Source organism: Artemia franciscana, chromosome 7 (genome assembly GCF_032884065.1).
Source record: "Artemia franciscana chromosome 7, ASM3288406v1, whole genome shotgun sequence".
In the NCBI taxonomy this organism is placed as follows: Eukaryota; Metazoa; Arthropoda; class Branchiopoda; order Anostraca; family Artemiidae; genus Artemia; species Artemia franciscana.
The window spans coordinates 50,330,929-50,358,421 of NC_088869.1; the positions used below are offsets into that span (position 1 = coordinate 50,330,929).

At 33.9% G+C, this 27,493-nt stretch overlaps 1 protein-coding gene across 1 annotated transcript in view; it reads left to right on the forward strand.

The window, feature by feature from the left end:
• LOC136029421 (two pore potassium channel protein sup-9-like) overlaps positions 1–26,837 on the forward strand; it is a 185,628-nt gene extending 158,791 nt beyond the window's left edge. The window contains exons 6-7 of the mRNA XM_065707795.1: positions 7,776–7,978; positions 26,499–26,837. Coding sequence (XP_065563867.1) covers positions 7,776–7,978; positions 26,499–26,764 — 469 coding nt within the window. The 3' untranslated portion in view covers positions 26,765–26,837. The remainder of the gene's footprint in view (positions 1–7,775; positions 7,979–26,498) is intronic.
• Positions 26,838–27,493: the final 656 nt, after the last annotated feature.

Below are 27,493 nucleotides of genomic sequence, written 5' to 3' on the forward strand. Positions count from 1 at the left end.
GCAGGGACTTTTGTTGTGGGATAACAAGTGTCTGAATAATCACCTAAACCATAATGAAAATATTGCTTTTTGCATGTGGCCCGAGGACGACCTACTAAAACTTGTTACTTGTGGAACAGGTAATAAATGAATCAAATTGTCACCTGGACCAAAGTGAAATTTTTCCTATGCGCATTAAATTCTTTGCTCCTTTTCCATCACTGAAATATCTGAGGCCAAAATAACCAGCTTTGATAAAATAAAAATACATAGCCCAAATTGTAATTTCAATCTTGAAAATTGAAAAATCAAATTGAAATTTTTCCTATCCGCATTAAATTCCCTTACTCCTTTTTCATTATTGAAAGATCTGAGGCGAAAGTAACCAGCCTTGATAAATTAAAAATACATAGCCCAAATTAAAATTTCAATCTTGAAAATTGAAAAATCAAATTGAAATTGTTCCTATCCGGATTAAATTCTGTTGCTCCTTTTCAATCACTGACAGATCTGAGGCCAAAGCAACCAACCATGATAAAATAAAAATAGATAGCCCAAATTGAAATTTTAATCTTGAAAATTGAAAAATCAAACGGAAATTTTTTCTATCCGCATTAAATTCCCTTGCTCGTTTTCCATTACTGAAAGATCGGAGGTCTAAGTAACCGACCTTAATAAAATAAAAATACATAGCCCAAGTATGGGATTGTCAGTTAAAAAATACGAAAAAGGAAAGTTTTTTTCAGATATTAATTATTTTTAAAATTCCGTTTTTCCTTTCGTCTTATTTTCGCTTCACTCTTTTAGGTTCTTGATGAATCTGCTTCTTGGTTTTTGTTCAAACGAAAACCTCTTATTTGATACACACGAGATACCTTCGTTGTTTTTCTTTGCTATTAAGCTTTTCATCCGGATCTAAACCCATTTCTTCGCATTTTTTTGCTGTGGTATTCTTTAGGTTGTTTGACTTTTATAAGTCTGACTTCCAAAAAAAATATTGTGTAATTTTGGCCCTATTATCATTGTAATAATCATCTTTTAATGACGTGTAATTATTTTTTGTTGTCAAGTTTTTAGCTTTTGTTCTTCTTTTGATTCTTTTCTTCCTCGTTAAAAACGTTTTGTTCTTTGGCAAAGTTGAAATATTTACGGTGTTCATCTTTCTTAATGTCTTTTCCACACCTTTCTCACTTTTCCTTAATATATATTTGTATTTATCTTAAACAGTGATATATAACATTGTCCTTTTTGCAGATTGGAAAGCATCATAAAAATAATAATCAGTACTGTAAGATTTTTGTAGCAAGAGCTAATACAAATAACCATAAAAATATATTGTATTACACGCAAAACTGATTAGGATATGATAACACTTGTTTAATCTATTTTTTTATTAACAGTTTCATCATGTCCAGCGATGAATCAAATATACAGTTTCCATTAACGTCTAGACCTAAAGGTCTGTTAACACTCCCGTTGAAGAGTAAAATCAATTTGTGTTTTATTCTGACACTCCCCAGATCAAGGCATCTGATAATTGAAGTGCATCTTCGGACAAAGCTATTCCTCAAGAAGTAGTTTTTTTTTATTAAGTGTTCGCTCAGAAATTGGTTAAGTGAGGTTTTTTGGCAATTTGAGCTGGAGGGGCGGAGCTCGGCTGTGGTAATTAAAAGTGCAACATATGTCATTTTGGTCGAAAACGAGTTACATATGTGGCATGGATAAACTTAGTACGAAAAATCGAATTGTGAAGTCAGAATTGTCCCATCTTTCACCGTTACAAAAATAAGGGGAGACATAAACCTTAAGTGGCGAATGTTTCTTTTTTTTCGGGCCTTGTTGCAATTCAGAACGACAGAAAAGGATTATCTCATAGAGCTGTTACATAGGGACCTGGCATTTTTCTCCTTTTTTGTCAACGAAAAGGAAAACTACGCCACAAAATGGAATAATTTTGAATTCGCTCGGAGTACTTGAACTTAATTTATACCACTGAAAATAGCATAAAAGTTAGTTTAGAATATGTTCTATTTATCCCCATTAGCCTCATCCTTCAGAGCGACCAAAGCTAACAAACTTTTTTTTGCTTTTTAGCTCTCCTGAAAAGTTGTATAAATGGTATCGCTCTTTTAATTATTAAACAAAAAAAACAATTTTTTTTAACTGCAAGTAAGGAGCGACATTAAAACTTAAAACGAACAGAAATCATTCCGTATATGAGAGGGGTTGTCCCCTCCTCGATGCCCTGCTCTTTACGCTAAAGTTTGACTCTTTCTTACAACCCTGCTTTTTAAAAAAAATGAAAAACTTAGCGTAAAGAGCGAGGCGTTGAGGAGGGAACAACTCCTTTCATATACAGAATAATTTCAGTTCGTTTAAAATCTTAATTTCGCACCTTACTTATAGTTATAAAAACTTTTTTTTTAATTTAATTTCTGAACGTTTTCGAATTAATGCATGTTTTGATTTTGGCTCACCGCAAATGAATAATTACAACAAAATTTGCAAATTATTTTTTTTTTTGAGCTAAATGGCTTTCTCATAGTTTTGATCGGAAGATGTTTATAAAAAAAAGTGGTGGGGGAGGAGGTTTAGTTGCCCTCCAGTTGTTGGCTACTTAAAAAGGCAACTCGAACTTTTTATTTTTTTACGAACGTTTTTATTAGTAATAAATATACGCAACTAACGAATTAACTTACTCAATCAACTTCTATATTTGTATATTTTTATTACGCATATGAGGGGGTTCTCCCCCTCATCAATACCTCGCTCTTTACACTAAAGCTTGAATTGTGTCACATTTCTTTAGAATGACCCCTGAATCACAAAGGCCGTAGAATAAATAGTTGTAATTACTAAAAATACTTTAGCGTAAAGAGCGACGTATTGTGGAGGAGATGAGCCCCCTTGTATACGTAATAATTTCTGTTCGTTTTAGGTTTTAATGCTCCTCCCTACTTCCAGCTGAAAAAAACTTCTTTTTCTTATTTTCTCTTTTTTAAATAATCTTTAAAAAAATCCAAAATAAAATCTTCATGGAAATTTTCCTCCCTCATGATAAATTTCTCCATGGAAAGATCCTCCCACATAACCACCTCCCCCTACCCTCCACCCCCCCCCCCCGACATGAAAAAGTCCCCCTGAAAACGTCTGTACGTTTCCCAATAATCCTTACTATATATAAACAATGGTCAAAGTTTGAAACTTGCAGCCCCTCCTCTGGGGACTGTGGGGGATCAAGTCGTCCTGAAAGACATAATTATTATGTTGTCGACTATGCTGAAGAAAATGGCTATCTCAAAATTTTAATCCAGTAATTTTGGGAAACAAATGAGCGTAGAAGGGAGCCTAGGTGCCCTCCAATTTTTTGGTCACTTAAAAGGACACTATAATTTTTTATTTCCGTTAGAACGAGCCCTCTTGCAACATTTTAGGACAAATGGGTCGATAAGATCACCCCTGGAAAAAAAAATTAACACGCATCCATGATCTGTCTTCTGGCAAAAAATACAAAATTCCACATTTTGTATATAGAAGATTGTAACTTCTACAGTAGGGTTCTCTGATACACTAAATCTGATGGTGTGATTTTCGTTAAGATAATATGACTCTTAGGGGGGATTTCCCCCCATTTTCAAAATTATGGCAAATTTTCTCAGGCTCGTAAATTTTGATGGGTAAGACTAAACTTGATAAACTCATATATTTAAAAATTACATATGAATACGATTCTTTTGATGTAACTATTTGGATTCAAAATTCCACTTTTTAGAGTTTGGGTTACTATTGAGCCGGGTCGCTCCTTTCTACAATTAGTTACCACGAACTGGTTGAAAATAATGGGTGTGGGAGCGGGGGACTGGGTGCCTGCAAGTCACTTTTGACTCATTAAAAGAGCACTATAACTTCCAACTTTTAATTAAATAAGCCCCTCTAAGTTCATACGATCACTCATTCCACAAAAGTATTGTACATCCCAAGGGCGTAACTTACAACCCTTACCCCAGGATACTGGTAGGTTGTATCAATCTGGAGTCTTTTTTATACGTTTTTTGGACTATTTCCAACAAAATGGTTATCCCACGATTCTGATCAGGTACGTTTGGGTAAAAGAGGGCGTCAGGGGGGGACTAGTTTCCCTTTGTACCTTTGACTCTTAAAAAGGAACTAAAAATTTCAACTTCCAATTAAATGACCCTCTTCTAAAGTTTATACGATCGCGACCTTCATAAGAGCCATATGCCTTCGGGGCTTAACTTACAACCCTTGTCCACAGGTTGGGATGGGGGGCTGTTTCGACCCCGAAGGCCTTGTTAAATGAAGTTTAGACTTTTGAACAGAATGGCTATGTCAAAATTTCTATCGGATGCATTTGGGGAAAAGAATACGTGGAAGAGGGGCTAGTTGCCCTCCTATTACTTACGACCTTTAAAAAGGGGACTATGACATCTGATTTCCAAGTGAATGAGCCACATCGGAACTTTATAGCCTTTTATTGATATCTCCAAATTTTGATCAGAAGAGTTTGGGGGAAAGGGCGTAAGGGGGTTGCCTTCCGATCACTCTTGACTTTTAATAAGGGAGCTAGAGTTTTCAACTTTCACTAAATGAACCTTCTCCGAAGTCTATATGACCACCCTATCCAGAAAAAAGTGATATATTAATAATAGGTAACTAGTATAGCTTATAACCCTTGCTCAGAGGGCAATTGGGGGGGGGGGTGATTCCTAAAGACATAATTACTGGAACTTTTAAGTATCCTTAACAAAACAGCTGTCTTAGAATTTTGACTGGGTGTGTTTGGGACATTATGAGCATGGAGGGGGGGGGGGGGGCTGGCTGCTCTCCAGTCACTATGAAATATTAGAAAGAACAGTAGAACTTCTGATTTATAGTCCAATGAGCCTCCTCCAAAGTGTATACGACCACCCTTTCCATAAGAACCTTCTATGCCCCTGGGACATAATTTACAACCCTTCTTCTAAGAGCTGTGGGGAGAGGGTTTGCAATCTTCAAAAACATAATTACTGGACCTTTCAACTACACTAAGCAAATAGCTATCTCATGATTTTGATTTGTTTTGCTGGGCGTGGGGGGCTCATCATAGGCAACGCTATTGCACTGCCTATGATTGCCTGTTTGGGTCTATGTTTTTTTTTTACGTACACATATTTGGTTAAAGCGCTATAGGGGTTAAACAGATAAGACTATTCAGAAAACTTAGGAAACAATAAAACAAATTTAACAAGTAGCTTCATATGTACGAAACAACTATGCACAAAAAGTTTACTTTTATTTCCTATTTGCTAATAATATTTTACTTAAGAAGGACGCCGCTCTTAGTGTTTCTTTGCCAAGAATTTATAATTTGGCCCAATAAGGGTTCAATGGCAAAAATTTTGAGAATTGACGCTCTAGAGTGTGTATGTAAAATACTTTTACTCCTAACTGGTCAAGTTAAAAAGTGCTTTGTGTAACGGAATTGTAATGCAAATTAAAAGAGAGACGATGAAACATCAATTTAAGTGCTGCTAAAAGGAGAGCATTCCAAAGGAAAATTGAGAAAAAAATGTTCTAAAGACATGGGTGGCAACTGTTGGAAAATTTCAATTTGCCTGATTGCCAAATTGTCTGTCTAATATAACTGTGCTTATCGCCAGGGCTCTACTTATTACAGAATATTTGGTCAGGCACTCCATTAAAGAGAATAACGATTACAATGCCGTTTCTAGTGTAAAACAAGCTGTAGATTGGAAGATTTTAAAATATTGGACCCACTTATTGTGCAATTCATCAGAAAAACGAAAATAACAGAAAGCTACTCTCATTTATGATGGCTTTGGGAGGAAAAGATCATTAACTTTCTTTATTTTCGTTTTACATAATACTACCAATATTATGCTGTAATTTATCTATTTAATAAACATATAATATAAAGTGCTGCAAGTAGTAAGCGTTCCAAACTATTGGGCTTAATGTCAGTTTAATCACAGCATACCTGACCCTCTTTGGAAGTGCAAAATCAAGGGATTTGGATGAGGCTAGAAGGTAGGATAATAATACATGGTTTTTAATCTAAAGGGCTTATACTAGGTGTAACCCTTCCTAGTAGGAGAGAGTAAAAAAAAAAAACTGGATGGTTTTTTTGGAAAGAAAAGAGTCGTAGGGAGGGGTTTAGAGATTTGTTTTCTAAGGCTTTGTATTAAAAATGGGGCTTTGCTTGATATTATTGTTGGTGGTAGAGCAAAATCAGGAAGCTCTAGAGAGTTTGAGATACAATACCAATAGCATATAGTAATTCATTGCGAAAATTTCACAGCAACGCTGAGCAGTTTTGGCTGTTGACAAAGACAACATACTAGGAAAATTGTATTAAAGGAATACCTTTAAAACTTTTGAAAAAACTTTTGAAAAGGGAAACCTTTTCTTTTGAAAATTCTGTAGTGTATATCCATTTAACTTCTTGTAATACTTGTTGTTTTTTTTTCAAAAGAACTATAGTTTCACAGAGCTGTCACTTTTATACAAAAGAGCTGAATTTTCTTGAAATGCAGAGGGCTATTCGAATACATGGAGAATAAAAGAAACAAGATAAATGAGCAGCTTGTTAATCTGATTTTTCTGACAACTGAAATGTGCGGCAATATCTTTTGTGAGGCAAATAGATCGTCTTTTGACTTTCCCATTAAGTAGATTAGATATGTTCTAACAAATATAGGCAGTCAAAAAAGTAACTGCTGTAGACACAAACAGATCGATTTAAATTTGACCGCCCAATAAACAATAAAATTATAAGGTCCAACCATTTGGCGATTGAAACAAACCTATTGAAAGCGTAAGGTCTGATTAATTAGAACCATGCCACGAATCAGTCTTTGTAATGCTTTTAAATAAGTTTAAAAAGCAATAAGCCATTTTATTTTTTTAAAGAATGGTTTCACTTTGTTTTTATGTAGGTATTTTATCTTTTATCGAAGAGACGGCACACCTATAGCATTTTTCTAATGGCTTTTTCATCATTAGTTTCTGGGGTTTTCATTTGATGCTAGATGATGATCAACTGAAAGCAACCAGTTTTGGGGCAGGTAAAAATTAGATGGAACTATTGTTTACACATAAATTTTCACAATCTTTAGCATATATAATTCAAATGGTATATCTTTATGGTATCATTGTACTGTTCCCGTCCCCCATAAGGAAACACTATAAAGTTCTGGGAACTACTTTAAAACATTATAAATTGCTTATTGATATCGTTCCTAAATATAGGCTGCTTCACTTTACCCTGGATCCATCCTAAGGGACAAATTTAAAGCCTAATTATGTACACTTAAGGAATTTTCTGTAGCGCCACTCTTTTCTTCTCGCCGCTTGTTTACCATTTGCCGTTAATTTACCATTTGCCGTTAAATTGAATTTGCCGTTAATAAGAAGAGAAGAGTCGCGCAATTAAAAATTCATTGGATAAAAATAAGTTGGGGGTTATATTTATCCATTAAGGTGAGGGTGCTGGAGGGTAAATTTCAGTTTGTTGACATTTAGGAATGACATAGGTAAGGAGGCCTATGTTAAAGTGTTTTGAAGTAGTTTCCAGAAATTTAGTGTTTCCTTATGTGGATTGGGAATTAAACCAATACTATCCTTTTCATATTCTCCTTTTTAAAATAGATTGCAAGCCGAAATATGTTTGTTTAAAATCAAAGCCCTGCTTCTAGGTACTTTTGACCGCTACACACCTTATATTTGATTTTGTTTTTCAACTACTGAATAAAAAAGCCTTTAATTTTATCTTGAAGGACACCTGACGAGGAAGATGAATTAGGTCCAGCCTCAAGAGGAGTTATGACCTTTGACGGTGAATTATCCTCGTTAAATGGAAAATTGGGTATATCAGCGATGAATTATGAATTGTATTATGAAGCCGACCAGGTATCGGTGTGCTCATGTACCTGTTATGGAAATAGCAAATCTGGAATCACTTCCATCCTTTCGCCAACAAGTAAGTCATATTCCTTAAGAACTGTTAAGAATAATTTTACATTAATGAATACTGCCAGAATATGCAGAAAATAAAATAATATTTCAATAAAGGTATTTTTATTGGGAGTAGGTATCCCAAGGAAATTATTCGCAAGATTATTGAAAGAAGAAAGAAAAAGTTAACCAAGAATCATAGAAATGAACGAAATGGACCAAAAAACTACAACATATTTACTATTTACTCCTGTTTTATCGAAAAATTGAAAGGAGAATTATTAAAGGACAATATGAAAAGAGCTTTGAAATCCCAGCTAATTCTAGAATCCTTGGTAAGTACTGGATGAGATGAAAAACCAAGAAGAATATTAACTGGCGCTTACAAAATTGAGGTGTTCTGTGGGAGGTCTAATGTCTTTAGATATGAAAAAATTAGAGAATAGGTTCCAACAACACAAAAATTGATAGATTCCTCCATAAGTAAGAAAAAGGGTTATAAATTTTCGATTCAGCAATATGTTCCTTATTCGTTTAAAGTTGAACAGTCAAAGTTATTACTGCTGGTTTTTTTTTTTTTTTTTTTTCTTACATTGGTTAAGTATTAAAAATTCATAGTCTAAGGTTTTTCGACATCCGTTACTTTCAGCATTATCAACAAATATTTGCATAAAATATACACAAAACCACAACAGTCGAAATTCTTGAAAGTCAGACAAATCTGATTTAAAACTCGAAAAATTTAAAAGGTAATTAAGCACGTCCTAGAGCAGTTATACTTATATGAAACACCTTCCTCTTACTTGTATTAAATTAAGAAAAATAATTTTCAAGTTTTCATTTGAGTCGTATTTTTGGCCTTTCCTGAGTAATAGACTTCTACCCTCTGGAAGCACCATTTGAGCTCCCTCGTTATAGTAAGCTGTTTATTATTTATGTGCCAATAGGTCGTAATAGATTTACGACAAAGTAATGGTCTTGGATCCCCCCCTCTCCGTTTGAGCATAACTATTATATATTGAAAAAGTGCCACCCCCCTCTCCGATCAGTAGTCTGCTAAGCGTACTAAAGTATTATGATATACTTCTTTTTTGCCAATTAATAATATGAAAGTGGGATTAATAACTCTGTCATAGAACTCTTTAAGAGATTAAATATTTTGGAGCAGTCCTTTGCCCTCTCTCATTCTCTATCATCTAACACTGTTAATTAGCCCCATAGTCATTAATTGACTTAATTAAAAACAAGAGTAATTATGTTTAAAGTCTCATTTTGAAACCGAAGGGGCTTCTCTACATCTGTCGTTTATGCACACCTTTTTGAAAATGTACCCGATGAACTTCCAAAGCTCGGCAAAAATAGAGAGGGCTGAAAGTATTTCTTGAAGATTTAACATAAAAGAACGTTCTACCTCTCAATTTATTCCCTGCCTTCTAAGTCTAAACGGAAACAACTAGAAAATTTACTTTTAAGGTAGGTAAACATAAAACAGTTTAGCAAAATCACATTTTCTTTTTTTTATTTCTTAGCAAACCAGCTGCAATATAATTGAAGAGATTCAAAGTGATTCGCACATGACATTCACATTTTGTGGAATAAAAATCCGCAGAAAAGCTGGTTTTTCGTAACCAAAGTGCGAATACTCTGTATTGTATACAGAGTTACGCATCATACCAGATGCGTATACAGAGTTACGCATCAAAGTGCGTAACTCTGGGAATCTGCACTGGGTTGTCTAATTTAACGAAACAAATAATTAAAACGTAAAATGTAACACAACGTCTGTCCTAGGCACAAGCGTAGCTACGGAATTTTCCTCGAAGACAACTAGTTAACTACAAAGGGTGGGAGGGGAGTAACTTACTTGAATTAGTTAACACTCATCATTACACGTGGTCTTGAATTTTTTCAAGGGAGAGGAGATCAAGAAATAGGCTAACACCAGTACAAAACTACTAATACCACCTATTTTAATTGTTGTCCTGATTTCCGTGTAGAAACAGCAAACAAACAAAGGAATGAAGGGAACAAACGAGTAACTTATTTTGAAGTTGATAACGACACTACTCAATTACATTCCATGATGAAAATGTGAAAAAAAAGGTATATTTTAGGCCTCTATTACTGCGGAAGGGGATATTGTTCAAACATTTAACGGAATTTTTAGATAGATCTTTATGTAGTGAATCAGTTTTCGATTCAGTGTATATGCTATTGCGACAAGCCTATGGCTTTCTTTTTTGAATAGAATAAATAAATAAATACAAAAGAAAATGACCTATAAGCCTCATGACGAATCTTGAGACAATCTTTTGATCCTCAAGTGAACCGTGGAACCTAATCATAGCTTTTCCTTGGAAAGACCAACAAAAATTTGAAATAAGGGATTTTTAGGCTCCTTTTTTCAAGCATTGTCTTATGAGACAACCAAAGGATCTTCTGGATGAAATTAAATAATTTTTTTTTCAACTGAAAGTAAGAAGTAACATTGAAAATTAAAACGAACAGAAATTATTACGCATATGAGAAGCTTCGCCTCCTCGTCAATACCTCTCTCTCTCTCTCTACGCTAAAGTTTGAATTTTGTTCCAAATTCTTTAAAAATGACCCCTGAATCACAAAGGTCGATTATTTAGAATAAACAGCTGTTTTGAAAGTACTAAAAATACTTTAGCGTCAAGGGCTAGGTACTGAAGAGGATGCGAACCCCCTAATAAGCGCAACTATTTCTGTTCATTATAAGTTCTAATGTTGTTCTTTAATTTCAGTTGATTTTTTTTTTTAATCTAATTTCGGACTATTTTTTTAAATAATGCCGGGAAAACCAGTGCCTCCCTCATGGAAAACTCTATTCCCCCCGAAAAATCCTCCATGTAAACATCCTCCCACATGACCCCCTCCCCTCGACTATGCTGAACAAAATGGTTATCTCAAGATTTTGATCCGCTGACATTGAGAAAACAGCGTGGGATGGGGCCTAGTTGCCCTCCAATTTTTGTTCACTTAAAAAGCTTACTAGAACTTTTGATTCCCGTTTGATTGAGCCCTCTTGCGACATTCTAGGATTATGGGGTCGACACAATCACCCCTGAAAAAAAAAAACACACATTCGTGATCTTTCTTCTGGCAAAAAATACAGAATTCCACATTTTTGCAGATGGGAACCGGAAACCTCTAAAGTAGTGTCCTCTGATACGCTGAATCTAATGATGTGGTTTTCATTAAGATTAAACCGGGCCGTCCCTTACTAACTTTTCGTTACCACGAAATGTTTGATTATCCTGATTTTGTAGAGCTAATGCTCTTTTTTCCTCCAATGTAAACAGAGTATAGAAGCAATTATAAATCATGGCTCCAAGTACCAAAACAACAATGAAAAATTAAAATAATTTATTTGAGATGTTTTAACAGCTAGTTTTATTGACAATATTATCGTTAATGCCTTCTTAGACAACCATTTACGTGTGTTTAGGGGCCACCACTCTAGCTAGTGGCAAAAAAATAATCATGGGTTGAATCAATGGCGAATTCAAACACGACTGAAAAGTTTGTTTTTAAAACTTCATGAGTTAAGCTATGATATTGTAACTCATTAATCATAAAGTTAAGCTCGATGAACGCTAAGTGATAAACGAAGATAAAGGCGATTGTATTTATTTAGCTCCGTCTTCATTGTGGCTTTTACAAGTCAAGTCCACCAAGTGAAAACAGCATTTTTGACTTTTCCAGAACAAAAAGGTCGCGTCAAGCACTTTGATTTGCCTTTTTAGCCTATAAATGCATCATTTAGGCTACCGGAAAAAGCAAAAGTTACGGGCAACGCCGCCTAAAAACGCCACAATGAAGACGCAGCATTACTCCTTACTCTGAAAGTGTTTAAAAAAAAATTGAATATAGAACAGCGGCTAATTTGTTAGAACAGCGTAGAACAGCGGCATAAATTTTGAACTGTAACATACTGAAACAGTATCTTTGCGATATTTTTTTTTTATTCTACCCTGCCTTTAACTCTCATATTTCTATCCATATTTTCATTTAATAAATTAGACTTCATGGTGAAACGGTCACCAGTGATCCAAAGTGAAAAGCTCACATATCCAAAACTGTTAAACCAGCAATCAATTATTTTATTTCGTAAGACTCCTAGCAACCCCCCAATTCCCCGGATCCACTCAATGAAAATTTCCTAAAAGGGCCAACTTTACAATATGTTTGTCCAGTTGAACATTTTCTTCAGAAAAAGAAAAAACAAAAAAAACATTTAAATTGTTTAAAAAGCTGTAATAATTATAGAAATGGAGGTAAACCATAACAAAGAACAAAATCACGACCAATAAAAATCATGAGTACAAAATCATTACAAAATTTGCATGCAAGTGTAGCCAGTGGGCAAAGTCAAAAACCCATTTATAATCCTAACAAATATACTGAACAACATGCTGGACCAAAACAATAATTGGTCGTCTGCTGTTTTCTTTCTATATTTTTCAAAAAGTTTCGACATTGCAATATCTGAATTTGGGATATTACATTTATTGGATGGATCTTGTGTTTCGTGTCCATAGCGAATACTGTAGCAAATATTCGCCGAAGTTGGAAAAAGATCAAACGGATTTTTGCTTTATTTGTTTTAGTTAATTCCAAACAGATATAGTACAGAAGATATAAAACGGCATAGTAGGGTTGTAAATACTATGGATGTGTTGCACAGTTTTCTGGCGGAAACTATTTAAGTTTTTAAATATGCCACTTAAGAAAAAAAATTCTACAACTCCCCTGCTAACGCCTCTACAACAACCACGACTACCGCATAAAAGAAAATCTTTTTACTTTAATTGCTATTGTGCTTTTCCCAAAAAATAGTAATAAACCGAAACATGAAGAGAACGATGTGTTTATTTAATGCTAAAAACGATGTTTTTCAATTTGAAATTAATAATGAAATAAACGAAAATATATTTAATATTCATTGGAAGAGATGAGGGAATATATTTGGAACAGTTAAAAGCTCTTTTAGATGAATCTATTTTATTGGAAATCAATGAAGGAAATACTAAATATGCCTTATGACAGATCATAAGGATGAGGCTTAACCCTCAAGTAAAACATAGGGCTCTAGCCATAGCCTCTCCTGACGATGAAGAATAAAATTTAAAAATTAGTAAATTTATGTTTTTTCCTTGCCAATTTCTTTGAAACAATCAAAAGGTCTTTTGGGTAAAATTGCCCCAGTTTTCTTGAGCTATTGCTCTTTTCTACTCCATTGTAAGCAGAATATAAAGGCATTGGCATCTCAATGCTTCAGATGTTATTAAGCATATGAAAACTTCAAGTACAAAATTAACAATGAAATAATGAGAACAATGGCATGCTTTAATGGCTGATTTTTATTGACATCATTATCGTTAGGGTTTCATTGGGACACCTGTTATTAACTTAGAAGCTACACCTCGGTGGAATATCAGTGATACTTTTCTGTTCATTCGCGGTCCTTCCTTATAGCGTCTGGATTGGTGGTAGGCCTTCTGTCAGGTTCTGTTCTGTTGATAGTTAATCAAATTTAAAGTTTTTCGCGTATAAATTACTTATTATTTTAAATCTCTGTAGCATAATATTTTCTATTTCAAAAAGGTGAAAATTAGAATTGAAATTAAATTTTTTTTTTAATATATTTCACACTGGTTACGTAATGACTAAAGTACGAATTGTTTTTACAACTAAAATTAAATGTGCTTTCCTGATAGGCTAAACAAAATATGCATTACAGATTTAAAAAATGTTTAAAATTTAGCGTATATGGTGATTTTTTTTTTGCTTTACCCAAGCTTCTTATTTATCACTAAGCTACTCATGAGTTGAGTTAGAGGTCATTTCGAACAAAACTTTGAAATTTTTGTCTTCAAGACTTCTAGAGTTATGATATGGTAGCTTTTAATGTCATCAGTAAATGTAAATTGACATCAAAAATGTCAACAGTAATAAATAAAGATAAAGATAAAGTTAAGCCACGTATTCCTTATGAATTTTTCTGGTGAAGTCAACCGATTTAAAATGGCTTTTGGGTCTTTGGATTTGACTGTTTCAGAAAAGTAGCCACTTTAAATTTGCAGCATTTAAAAGCACCACTGGTGACTGGGACTACCATAAAAAAACGTACGGTTGACATCGCTTGAAAAAGCCATAATTAAGATTGTGAAACCTTACCCGTTACTCTGAGAGTAAACAAAATATATCCATGCACAACGCCTAATTTGAGTCCTCGTACCATGAAAATGCTAAAAGCTGAGTTTATTTGACCTGAAAGTGATTTATTAGTATATTAACATGATTTTAAAAAAAAGCTTCTTCTCTTTTGTAATATAAGACTTGCGAAAAATCACTTAAACCTCGACATAGCTCAGTGGGAACAGATTATGCTCAACAAAAAATCTAGAAGTGCTTGTTTTTTTCATTATCATATGGGCTACTGGTGGTTCTCGACCTCAATCCTAGACTGCACTGTTCCTCATTAGGTTCTTATAATGACTAAACACCTTTAAGTAGACAGTGTTTTAGAATGAAACTTCAAGCTAATATGTCAACTAGTTTTCTACAGGCAGCCGTTTCAATGAGTATCGGTGTGTGTGTTATTTGAATTTCACAAATTGAGTGTCGTTACCAGAACCAAGTTTTTCCCGACTAAAATTCATTCTGGGATTTTAAATGTATATAGTGACTCTTCTTTTTGTGAATCCTGATAGGAAGGGCTATTACATTCAAGTATAGTTGGGAAACCGGCGAAGATAATCTATATATAAAACGTTTCAAAAATACAACAAAATCGAAAACGACTAAAAAATTGTTCATAGTTTCCGCAGGATTACTCTGCGAATATTCGTGAAACTGCTAATATTGTAAAGACAACAATACGTTCATCAGAGAGATCAAGGGTTCATCATACATTAAATTGTTCTACATATTTTGCAGTCAATCATGTATAATCCACCAATTTAAGTGCAACATAGGGGGTCAGTTTCACTTTCTTTTTATGCTGTCGAGACTTGGCGTCTCGCCTCTAAAATATAAAAGATTTTGATCCCTTCGTGGCTGTGTCAGGTTGCCCTGACTAGATCTTCATTCTTTGTCTTATTCTGCAACAGTGTAAATTCTATATTAACATAGATAACAAGCCATAATTAGCAAGTTTTTGGACTGTGTTGCTGCTTCTGACCCGTAAAAACCTTTGACTGACCATAGCAGAATATTGTGTATCATTTTGATTTGCTGAAAGTTTACGATGAGCATTGTCATTTGGCTGTAAGATTGATTTCATAAGGGACTGTGTCCTTCAGTGTGGAGAGTGGTGTTAATTAAGGTTGCACCTTGCCACATATTGTGTTTAGCTATTGTATAAATTGGAATCTCGGAGGGTACTATCAAAGTTTGACTGTGTCTTTGTGGGTCTGGGCAATAATCTTTCTGGTTTTTGGATTGATCTACGCGGATGCCCTTGTCATATTTACTGCTGATTCAGCAACAGCCGAATCAAAACTAAACGAAATAGCAAATAGCCAGTTCCACCTATTTGCTCGGCGTGAAGATTAACTCCGCCAAACTGAAGTAATGCATCAAAATGCACAGTCTTGTGACCAGCATGTATTTCACAAACAAGAATTAGCATAAGTTAATAACTTGCCCTACCTTAGCTCACTGGTAGGATTTTATCGGGGGTGTGACCTTGACAAAAAGAATCCCAAGCCATCTTCTCACAGCTCCACTGTCATTTGTGAAACCGGCTGTATGTCCCTATAAAGACAAATATTTGTGTTTACAATGTCTATTTTTTAAAATGCTATGCATTCTTGGTCATTGAAGGCCTTAAACCACTTCAATAATATCGAAGTGTCATATTTGTCTCGGCCATGTCCTGCATAAGAACTGCGTCCTGGACATGACCTGAGAAGACCCAATGATTCCATAATCTAGCATGTGCTTCTACCTTATTCTTTGCCAGACCGATCAAGGGAATTAGGCGGTCAATTAAAGAATTGGTTTTTAATTATCAGAAACGACCCCAATCCCACTGTTTGATTTCGAAAGTTAAACAAAAGATAAAATTACTCCTCGGTCCAATTTGCTGAAAAGCTGGCACAAAATCATGATAGGGGGAATTCGTCATGCTAGTCATATGAATGCCGGGTAAAGTGTTCACGCCAGGTCCTTCAACAACTGCAAGTAAGTAACTAAGCATGTATTTTTTGCATGTTTTGGTATTTTCTGCCCCGACAGGGTGTTGGTATTTGTTCTCTCCCCTCCTTTTGCTTTTTTCTTTCCTTTCACCGTAAACATCATTTTGAAGTTTTTGCCAAAATATCTTATCTGCTCTCAAATATTTGCATCAATGGATATACCCAATTACGGGTCCTAGGTCAAATTCAAGGAGCAGAACCTGTGTTAGGTGGAATTTCGGTGTGTTTTATTACAATATGTAAACGAGCTGGTACACACAATACACTAATAAACAGGAAAGCTGAAGGTAAAACACTATCTTTCAAATGAAACCTGATACTACTAATTTTGTGCTAATTTGTTGAAGTTTTTTGGAAGATCAGGTAGATGGCGAAAACTTGGAAATTTATGCTGGATGTAATAAACTTATAGCAATGGAGATACAGCCTAAATTACGTCTAACCTTAAAATAAAACCTAAGCCAAATATACCTTCCTGTAATGCTAATAGAAATTATGAAACGTTACTTAATGCAGATTTACACGCTGAAACAAATGATGACAACCGGAGTCATCACATTCATCTATTTTTACTGATTTAAAAATAGAGTTAAGAGAAAGAGTCAAACTTTTACGTAAAGAGCGGGTCGTTGAGGAGGAAAAGCCCCTTTCATATACGGAGTAATTTCTGTTCGTTTTTAGTTTTAATGTCGCTCCTTACTTTCATTTAAAAAACTTGTTTTTTTTGTTTAATTATAGATTTAAAACAGGAGTATGCAGACGTTGGCACTCTATGAAGTTTATCGTCACTAAAGAGTCAGCAAATGAAAGAGATTATCTCTATTGTTAGGATTTTTCTTCTCTTAGTTGTAGGAAATTGCTAGAAAGCAACTACTACTTATGCTACAAGATATTAAAAATTGCCACAAGTGCAGTTCCCAAGTTAGTTTCCTGTCAATACAAAACATTCAGAATAAGCTGTAAAAAAACACAAAGCCAGCAGCTAAAATTTAGTTTTCGCACACAGTTCAACTTGAATTTGACAAAAAATGAGAAAAATAGAAAGCAAAGGAACAAATTAGTGATTGGCAAAAAATAAAAAAGACAAATATTGTATTACCAAGAACAATGATGGACTTTTGATTAAAAAAGAACTCCTAATGAAGATATAAAAGGAATTGAAAATGACGAAGGACGGAAAACAGATAGGGATCAAAACAATGAACATTTGTATGTCCAGCACTTTCCTAAAAAAAGGGAAAAGCAGCACTTTTCCTTAAAAGGGATTTATTCTTAGATAATTGTCTTAATAGCAGTTTCACTTCAGCCAACAAAAATCAATAAAAGATTAAATTTTATAATAGTTTCTTTTGTTTATTCTAAAACCTTCTACACTAACATAAAAAGGGGTCGTGTTTTAATGGAAGGGAGAAAGAACACCATAAAGCAAACATTAGCTTAGATTTAAGTTCTATAATGCAATTTGAAAATTATAGAAGACGAGGAGTAATAATTTTAAGCTATACAACACTCCAAAATTATTGTAATAAAAACTTATATCTTAACCCGTTATCACAGCAAGTGAAGTAAATTATTCTAAGAGGGAAAACACAACACAAAGACGCACAAAACAACTTTAAGACATATCTCTGACAAAAAAAGAAGACAATAGGATTATATAGCCCCAAAAACGACAGAAAAAATGCAGAAACACACAAGCAACTTAAACATTTTTAACATTTTGAAACAATTAAACATAAATCCATATTAAACACAAGACAACTGTGCTTAATTCTAGCCTCATGCCTTGGTCTGATCAAAACAACCATGTAGGTGGGAGGAATGGATTTAATTGTTGGTAAGCTTCCCACTTGAACATGGAATGCAACTCATCATATGAAGTCAACCTATTCATTCCACCAAACCTGAAAATAGTTATACGTATTCTATACCCAAAGGATAGATACAATAAACATTTGCAATAACAAAAATACAAAACTCTTGTATCCCACAGAAAATTACTATGGCTGTCATTGTGATTTTGTTCTATTAAACAAGAAGAAAAGAAAGAAAGGAGCAGCATTAAAACTTAAAACGAACAGAAACTGTTACATATATGAGGAGGGTTACCCCTTCGTCAATAACTCGCTCTTTACGCTAAAGTTTGAATTTTGTCCCAATTCGTTAAAGATGACTCCTGAATCACAGAGGCCGTTTAATTAAAATAAATAGCTCTCTTAAAAGTACTAAAACAAACTTTAGCGTAAAAAACGAGGTATTTACGAGGGGGCAACCCCCTCATATGCGGAACAATTTGTTTTTGTTTTAAGTTTTAATGTTGCTCCTTAATCTCAGTTGAAGAACTTTTTTTTTATTTAATTTAAAATTGTTTTTTAAATAATGTTTGGAAATCTGGATCCCCCTCCATGGAAAATTCCTTCCCCCATGAGAAATTTTTCCATGGAAAGATTCTCCAGTATAAACCCACCCCCACCAGAAAAATCCCTCTGAAAACGTCTGTATACTTCCAATAACCATTAATATATGTAAACAATGGAAAACCTCATAACATGAAACCTTTCCCCTTGGAGTGGGGGGGGGGGTTAAGTCATCCTCAAAGACATAGTTGCTAGATTTTTTGGATTTGCTGAACAAAATACCTATCTCAAAATTTTGATTGGGTGACTTTGAGCGAAAAATGAGCATGGGAGGGGAGCTAGATGCTCACCAAAAATCTTGGGTCACTTAAAAAGGGCACAAGAACTTTTGATTTCTGATCCAGTTAGTCCTCTCCGATTCTTCTACGATCACTGATTCGATATGATCACTCCTGAAAAAAAAAATAAACACGAATCCCTGATCTTTCTTCTTGCAAAAAATACCAAATCCATGGATTTTGGACATAAGAGCTTGAAACCTCTACAGTAGGGCTCTCTGGTATGCTGAACCTGATGGAGTGATTAAGAACACTTGGTGTTTTGGGGATGTTTCCCCTATTTTTCAAAATTGGGCAAATGTTAGGCCAAATTTTACATATTTTGAATAAGCATCAAAATATGATTCCTTTGATGTATTTATCGTTATCAAGACTCTGTTTCTCAGAGACTTGGTTACTATTGAGGCGCATTGCTCCTTACTACGAATTGTTTGAAAAAAATATAATATATTACAGTACAGCATTGCAATACCTCGATACTCCTTGACACTTTTGAACAAAGTAAAACTTCTAGCACTTTCCACCACTAGTAGCACTGTGACTTTCTAGCAAGTTACTTCTAACGATTTAATATTTCGTTTATTAGGGAGAGGAAGCTGTTGAGGTAGAATATATACAAGAATTTTGTCCTTCTCTTCTTCTATGTATACTTCGGATTTTTGCCTTCATTGTGTAATGGTTTTAGTAAGTAATGATGATGTGAATGCCCTGTACACATGGAGACGCTTTCGTCCTATCCAAAGAGTATGGATAACTTATAAGGGTGACAACAGTCGCTACTATCGACAGTAGAAATTTATCACCGCCATTTAGAGTTTGGGAATACTTGGCATTTTTTCAGGCTTTGTAAACATTTTTCTGTCAGGAACATGAGATCAGACACGTACTAGAACACTTATTCTACCAATTATACTAAGTAAATTCTAAAAAAATACCGCCAAATGCCAGACGACGTCGATATTTTATCGATACTAGCGCCCGTTCTTATCTTAAAATTTGCCCAAGCTCTTTAGTCCTATCCATATTACCTTGTAGATTTTCCTGAACACTTAAACTAACAATCCTATTTCCATTTTAGAGACCTTTGAATTTAATGTGTGTCGAAATAGGGAAGATACTGTCCCTTAAAGCAGACCCAAAGAGAGACTTTGGGTACTGGAGATTCAATTTTAGTTTTAACGCTGCTAATTGGTAAGTTCAGGAAAGCTACATTTCTGCAACATATTTTTCTGTCGTAAAGTGTAATGACATAATCACTGAAACAGTCCACCTACCCTTTATTATGTTTGCCGCTCTTTTACAAAACTATCAATTAAAAAAGAAATTGTTGCTGATCTTTTAAAGAATATGAAAAAGAAATCGACTTTAATAATGTATTATCTCTTTTCTAATTGACATGAAATTCATATACCGATTGTCCCATAGAGAAGTTTTGTTGTGGACTTGGTTTTCATTCTTTTACGAATTAGCACACTATGAAACTTACTCAGTATTTTTAAAATAGGTAGTGAAACTGGACTTTCGGATCGAAGAGACTGTCAAGCCAAAGCAATTAAAGACTAGTTTAGCTGTTAGCTGTATCATAATTTTTGAAAAAATTAGTAGATTTTTGTTATCAGTTTTATAAAATGAAAACAACGGTATGATATACCAATTTACCGTCGTTAACTACCAATATGTACTATTAAAAAGATAGCCTGCTGGCTTAAACGCTCAGTCAAAATATTTGAGTTGTTTGTGTTTGATTTAGTTTTAACAAATTTTCCTGTTTTGGGAAATATAATAATTCTTTGCACATTTTCCAATTAAAAAAAATAAATAAATTCTGCAACATCTTCATATTTTCCGCAAAGTCCAGTTCTGGAAATTTTTGTTAAACTTATAGTAAAATTTGTCGTCAATTATAATTTTAGCAGAATTTTCTTTCTAATTTCGGTCCTGATAAATTTGAATGTTACAAAGTAAGGTTTGCAAATTTATTTGGCTTATTTGTATATTCACTAAAAAGCCTTGCTATGACTTTTGCAATTCGAGATAGTGGTGAATCAGCAACACATCAAGGGTCTAATTGGTCATCAATTCCATGTTGTAAAACTACAAGCAAATCTAAAAATTTGATATTCTATTTTTACAAATAAAAAACAATCTTTGCTAAAAACCGTGCTACGAGAAAAGAAGAGACAACCTTTTTTACTGTCATCTTTCTCCGTTAGAACCGTGTTGGAGCTATTTACTGATGCTAAGCAAGAAATTCTCACCCAAAAACATCTTTTAATGGAACCACTCTGTTGGGGGCAAAACCAATATAGCTCGTATAAGCTTGTTACTTTCCTGCAGGAAACCGTGTATTTATTGGCTAGAGTGTAATCAACATTTTCTTAATGTGTCAAGGAAAAAGTAGACGAAATTGGATTCTAATTTAAAAGCAATGTTGGAATAAGTAACTCCACAGCCTTATAGCATTCTTCACAATAAAGTGAAATAAATTACTTACTAAAAAAAGATTTAATACGGCGCGGAATGTATAGTCTATGCTTCTTGAGAACTGAATGTAAAAAGGAATGAAAAAAAAGAATAACTATTTGAATTTAACAGAAGTGATACATGTGGACTGAATAAAGATTGAAATATATGTTCTACGCCTCTGCATATTATGTTTCCAGGTCCTTAAATGATGATGGCTACCCGATAAAGCCTGATATCACATGAACATCTAGGAGAATAGCTCAAATGATGAGGATTATCATACTAGGTTAGCCCATCTAAGTGGTGACTTTCAGGACCATCGCGTTCTTATGCTAGGTCACTTTTAGCGAAAAGGACCTTACAGCTTCCTGAGGACAAAAACTGGATATTGAAATCCTAAGAAAAGTAATAATAGTTTCTCAGCTCCCCTTGTTTATAATAGTTACGCAAGGAGTGTCTGATTGTTGGATCGTATATAGGCGAAAAAATTCCGAGGCCAAGGCTCACTTAGCTTGGCAAGTACATCTAAGGAGCAGTTTTTAGGGTCGCCAATTGCTTTACCTTGGATAATTCGAGCAACATTAGCCCTAATATTCCCGATGACTATAATATTTTCTTAAAGGCCTTATTGCTTATAGCTCAGGTAGTAAATATAAGGTTGGCTGCAGCATATTCACGATTGTTGTTTAGCTGTAAATATGGGTGCTCTATGTCTTAAATTATTCCAGGTACTTCCTTCAAAAAAGAATGAAAAAAAAATCTGCAACATGAAAAAACATGTCTCTCTGCAATATGTGATTAGTTTTCCATTAATGTAAACCACGAATTATTTTAAAGACAACTGCAACTTGACAAACAAACTACTCACGAGCATAATTGAAATATTTGATTCTTTAAATTAAAAAAAACGACCCATCGGTCCTAGAATGTCGTGATTGGGCTCATTCTAAAGGAAATTATAAGTTTTAGTGCCTTTTTAAGTGACCAAAAAAAATTGAAGGGCACTTAGGCCCCCTTTCACGCTCATTGTTTTCCCAAAGTCACCAAATCAAAACTCTAAGATGGCCATTTTATTCAGCATAGTCGAAAACCTAAAAACGATGTCTTTTGGGACGACTTACTCCCCCACAGTCCCCTTGGGAGGGACTGCAAGTTACACACTTTGACCAGTGTTTACACATACTAATGGTTATTGGGAAGTATACATACTTTTTCAGGGGGACTGTTTTGGTTAGGGGGAGGAGGGGTTAAGGGGAGGGGGTTACGTGGGGGAATCTTTCTATGGACGAATGTATCAGGGGAAGAGAATTTCCATGAAGGAAGCGCAGGATTTTCTAGCATTATTAAAAAGAAAAACAATGAAAAAATAAATACGAAAAAGTTTTCTCAACTGAAAGTAAGGAGCAGAATTAAAACTTAAAACAAACAGAAATTATTACGCTTATGAGGTTCACCTCCTCCTAATACCTCGCTCTTTACGCTAAACTATTTTTAGTAATTTCAACTATTTATTCGACGGCCTTTGTGATTCAGGGGTCATTCTTAAGGAATTGGGACAAAATTTAAGCTTAGTGTAAAGAGCGAGGTATTGACGAGGGGGCCAACCCCCTCACATATGTAATAAAACATACGAATATAGAAGTTTGTTACGTAAGTTAATTCGCAAGTTATGTATCTTTTTTACTAATAAAAGCGTTCGTAAAAAATTATAAGTTCCAGTTGCCTTTTAAGTAACCAAATTGGAGGGCAACTGGGCCTCCTCCCTCACTCCTTTTTCTCAAAATCGTCCGATCAAAACTATGAGAAAGCCATTTAGCCAAAAAACAATTAATATGCAAATTTCGTTTTAATTATTCATGTGCGGAGAGCCAAAATCCAAAAATGTATTAATTCAAAAACTTTCAGAAATTAAACAAAAAAAAAAAAACTTTTTTTTAAACTGAAAGCAAGGAGCGACATCAAAACCTAAAACTAGACCTCCGTTGCCTGTGCAACGGGAAGTGTTGCAGCAGCTGTGCCCTGTTCCTTAGGGCAGAGTTGCGGAGCAACACGTGCAACTGTGCCCTACGGGACACAGTTGCGGAGCAACAGTTTCCATTATGTCCTTCAGAGGATATTTTTCTAATGCGGCTTCGATTGTTATCTTGAAGCATCTTTGAAATGGTTTTATTTCGAGCTCCTACTAAACTGAGTCTGGTAAAATGTTTAGCTGGTCCAGAAATAAGACGAGAAACATCAATAAAAGTTCTATATGAGTTCATAATTATTTTATCGCTAAAACGTTTACTTCCGAAACTAGGGCCGTCTTAACTTGACGCCAATTCGAAGTATTATGTTTCGAGACGCACATTTCGGGAATTATTTCCGGGAAATCTGAAAGAGATACGGAAATAACATCTTATAGTTTTCTGCTTAACTTTTGATGGTCTAAGCTAGGAAAATATAAAACAAACCAAATTCACCAAAAAATTTAAATTGCCCCGAGGGCATGACAAAACTTCCAAATAGAAAAACGCACAGAAGGAATTTTATTTCGGAGAAACTATTGTAAGCTCCAGTTGTTAGGAGATCGAGACCTGTCGAACCGCGTTGGAAAAAAAATTCTAGCTGGTCCAGAACAGAAGTTACCTCTAGAACGTCGAAACTTCGGAAATTATTTCTTAGAGAACGAAGCAACTTGGTATAAAGAACACTTCACTTCTTCTTGCATACTTTTCATAGCACTACTCGATAAAAATATAAGAAACATCAAAATCGAAAATTTGAGAAAATTCAAAAAAAAATCGGAACGAGATGGACTTTTCCGGAATTATTTCCGGGAAATCTGTAAGAGCTACGGGATTTTGTGCTCCGGTTCTCGAAGAGACAAATGAAAGTTCTACATGAGTTCAGCATAACTGTATTTCTAACAAGTTTATTTCCGAAGCTAGGGTCGTCTTAACTTGACGCCAAACATCGAACGCAGAGTTTCTAAGAAAAAAACGGTTTTATCTTTTTTTATGGAAAACTGTTAGAAATTTTACGAACTTCTCTGGAACTTTTTTACTCTGTTTCACGTTTCCCTTCCCTCCGAAAAATCTCAAATTTTTAACTCTTACCACTTCGGAGCTACAGGTCGCTGATCACGGTGAAAAAAAAAAAGAACTACGAAAGCAGTAGTGTTGCTCCGCAACACAATGAACAGAAATTAATCCATATATGAAAGGGCCTGTTCCCTCCTTACGCTAAAGTTATTTTTCTGTTTTAAAAAGTGCAGTTGAGAGAAAGAGTCAAACTCATATATATATATATATATATATATATATATATATATATATATATATATATATATATATATATATATATATATATATATATATATATATATATATATATATATATATATATATATATATATATATATATATATATATATATATATATATATATATATATATATATATATATATATATATATATATATATATATATATATATATATATATATATATATATATATATATATATATATATATATATATATATATATATATATATATATATATATATATATATATATATATATATATATATATATATATATATATATATATATATATATATATATATATATATATATATATATATATATATATATATATATATATATATATATATATATATATATATATATATATATATATATATATATATATATATATATATATATATATATATATATATATATATATATATATATATATTATATATATATATATGGTAGCAGATATAATATTATATCATAATTTGCTTATTTGGTAGTTTATTTTCAAATTGGGTACTGCCAAAACACTAACGCAAACGAACAAAAGTAGCTAAATTTTACATATAATCTAGGGCTTTATTTAGGCATTGGCGAATGAGATTGTGGTTTAGCTAAAAAGGAAGCGACTCTTAAAATTTAATAAATAGGATTTTTCCCGATGTAATAGAGCAAGAATTTGTTTACTATACCGTTTTGTTTAGGAAAAAGGATGAACTGCATTATTACCGACTTCATTAAAAAGAAAAAATATAAACAGCGTATGTATTTTAGTTTTTTATCTCTTCTTTTTTAAGTTACACCAAAGAATTTCATGTGTCATGAATAAAATCAAAGAATAAATAACCAGGAAATAAGGGCCTTAGAATGAAACAGGAACTGGAGACCATTTAAAATATTCTGGTTGGAATGGTTTCTATTTTCGGAGACTCTTAGAAGACATTGCAAGATATATTTCAGTCACGTTTTCTTTGCTACTTAATAAGCAGGGAAAGCTTTTCACTCAGTCCAAGACTTAAAAGCCTAGACAATGAAGAATTTTACTGCACTTTATTCACTGAAGTGCCACTTCAATGCTGTGTACAACAGTTTGCAGATTTTCTGGATTTGCATTAGTTTTCTTGTTTATTTTTCATTAACATTAGGCGACAATGCCAAATAAAGCCATGTTTAAAAAAAAAACTTGAAGAAATCAACAGAAATCAACAATTGGCTATATGAATTAAGCTACATTTTGTCCCTTTAGAACGGGCCTGACACGTAATTGCAACGGCAGTGATTATTATATTGGAAAGAAAATTGAGTGGGGTAGCGAAAGGCTGAATTCTATTTTTCTATTTGATATTTCATACCATAAATTCACTATTAAGAACATATTCCATTTATTTCTTGTATTGTCACCAGAGAAGAGATTTCCCTTCGTTTCCCTGTGGTTAAGGGGCTTCAAGTTGGGCTTTATTAATATTGGCCCTAAAAATAGGGCACACACTAGCACATCTAAATTTTTGTAGAATGAACCCCTTTTGTTCTTTTTTTTTATCATCCGTTCCCTGTTGCGATCCCATGGAGGGATAAGGCATGGGAGAGAAACTGGTCTCTAGCCAGTTAGCGTTGCCATGGAGAGATAAAATAATACACTTTATCTATTTAAATTATTTTAAAAACTCTATCGTTCCATATTTTGCGGTATTTTCGCTGAGAAGTTTAAAAAGATTTTAATGACGCAATCAGCTTTGTAGATATCTTCCTCTTCAAACAATCTCTGCAAGCAGCTCTCATGATTTTTTTTGCTTATTTTATAGTTTTCTTTACGATTTTATCATTTCAGACAACTGACCAATCTTAACTATTACAGAAATTGTTATGCCATCTCCGAGGCCTTCACTGCGAAATCAAAGGATCCAGAACACCCCAAAATCAAAGAAGAAGCCATTCAGATTTTTGCGGTGGAAACAAAGAAACATCCAAAGAGAGGGTAGTTTATTATCAAAATTAACTTTCGGCATCGACACAGTAACGTTATGGGGATCTTCGCCACCTAGGCCTCCAAAGAATTTAGCAGTTCAGAACACAAGTGAATTTATAACGAAAAAAATATTAATGAAACGTGCCTCTATATAAGCGAATTTTTTACAAGTTGAAGTATTTTTGCGTCTTGATTAAGAAATATATAGGATTTTTCAAGTCTTCAAAACGAGTTCGCTAAATTTTTCTTTCAGAGTGTTTAGTCTAAAGTGGTCTTTTAACGTCGTCGAATTTCAGCAGAAACTTTACTCCGTAAAAAGGGGATTCACCGCCATCATTGGTTTGTTGAGCTTAATCAGGTGCTGAAAATCATGATTATTATGACCTTGAATCTTAAGCTGTAAAATACCTCTAGATGGATGACCAAAAAGGAAAATGAATTTGCGACGATGATCCCTTGTTTTTCAGTTGGTCCATGAGAACTTAATTCCTTTGCTTATGGTTAAAATTTGCTTATGGTACAAAAAAGCGAGAAGACACAGTTAAGCATTTCATAGAATAATACTTCCAGAGGAGTTATTCGAACACAAATAAAGAGTTGCAGTACATTTTCTTCTTATGCAAGATAAGGGTGCATATTATAAGAAAGGGCCAGTTTATTCCATTCTGTGTCACAAATTAAAATGTTTAGCCCACAAATGGCGAAATGTTATCAAGTAAAATTCTGAAATAGCCATTCGATTTAGATTTTTTTTTGCCATATATATAGCATATAATTTTCAGATCTCACCAGAGAAAAGTGTCAATGTCTGCCATTTTGTGCCATAAAAAAGAATTGTTAGCCAAAAAAGGACCAAAACGCAATCGCACAGTGTTTGCATGAAC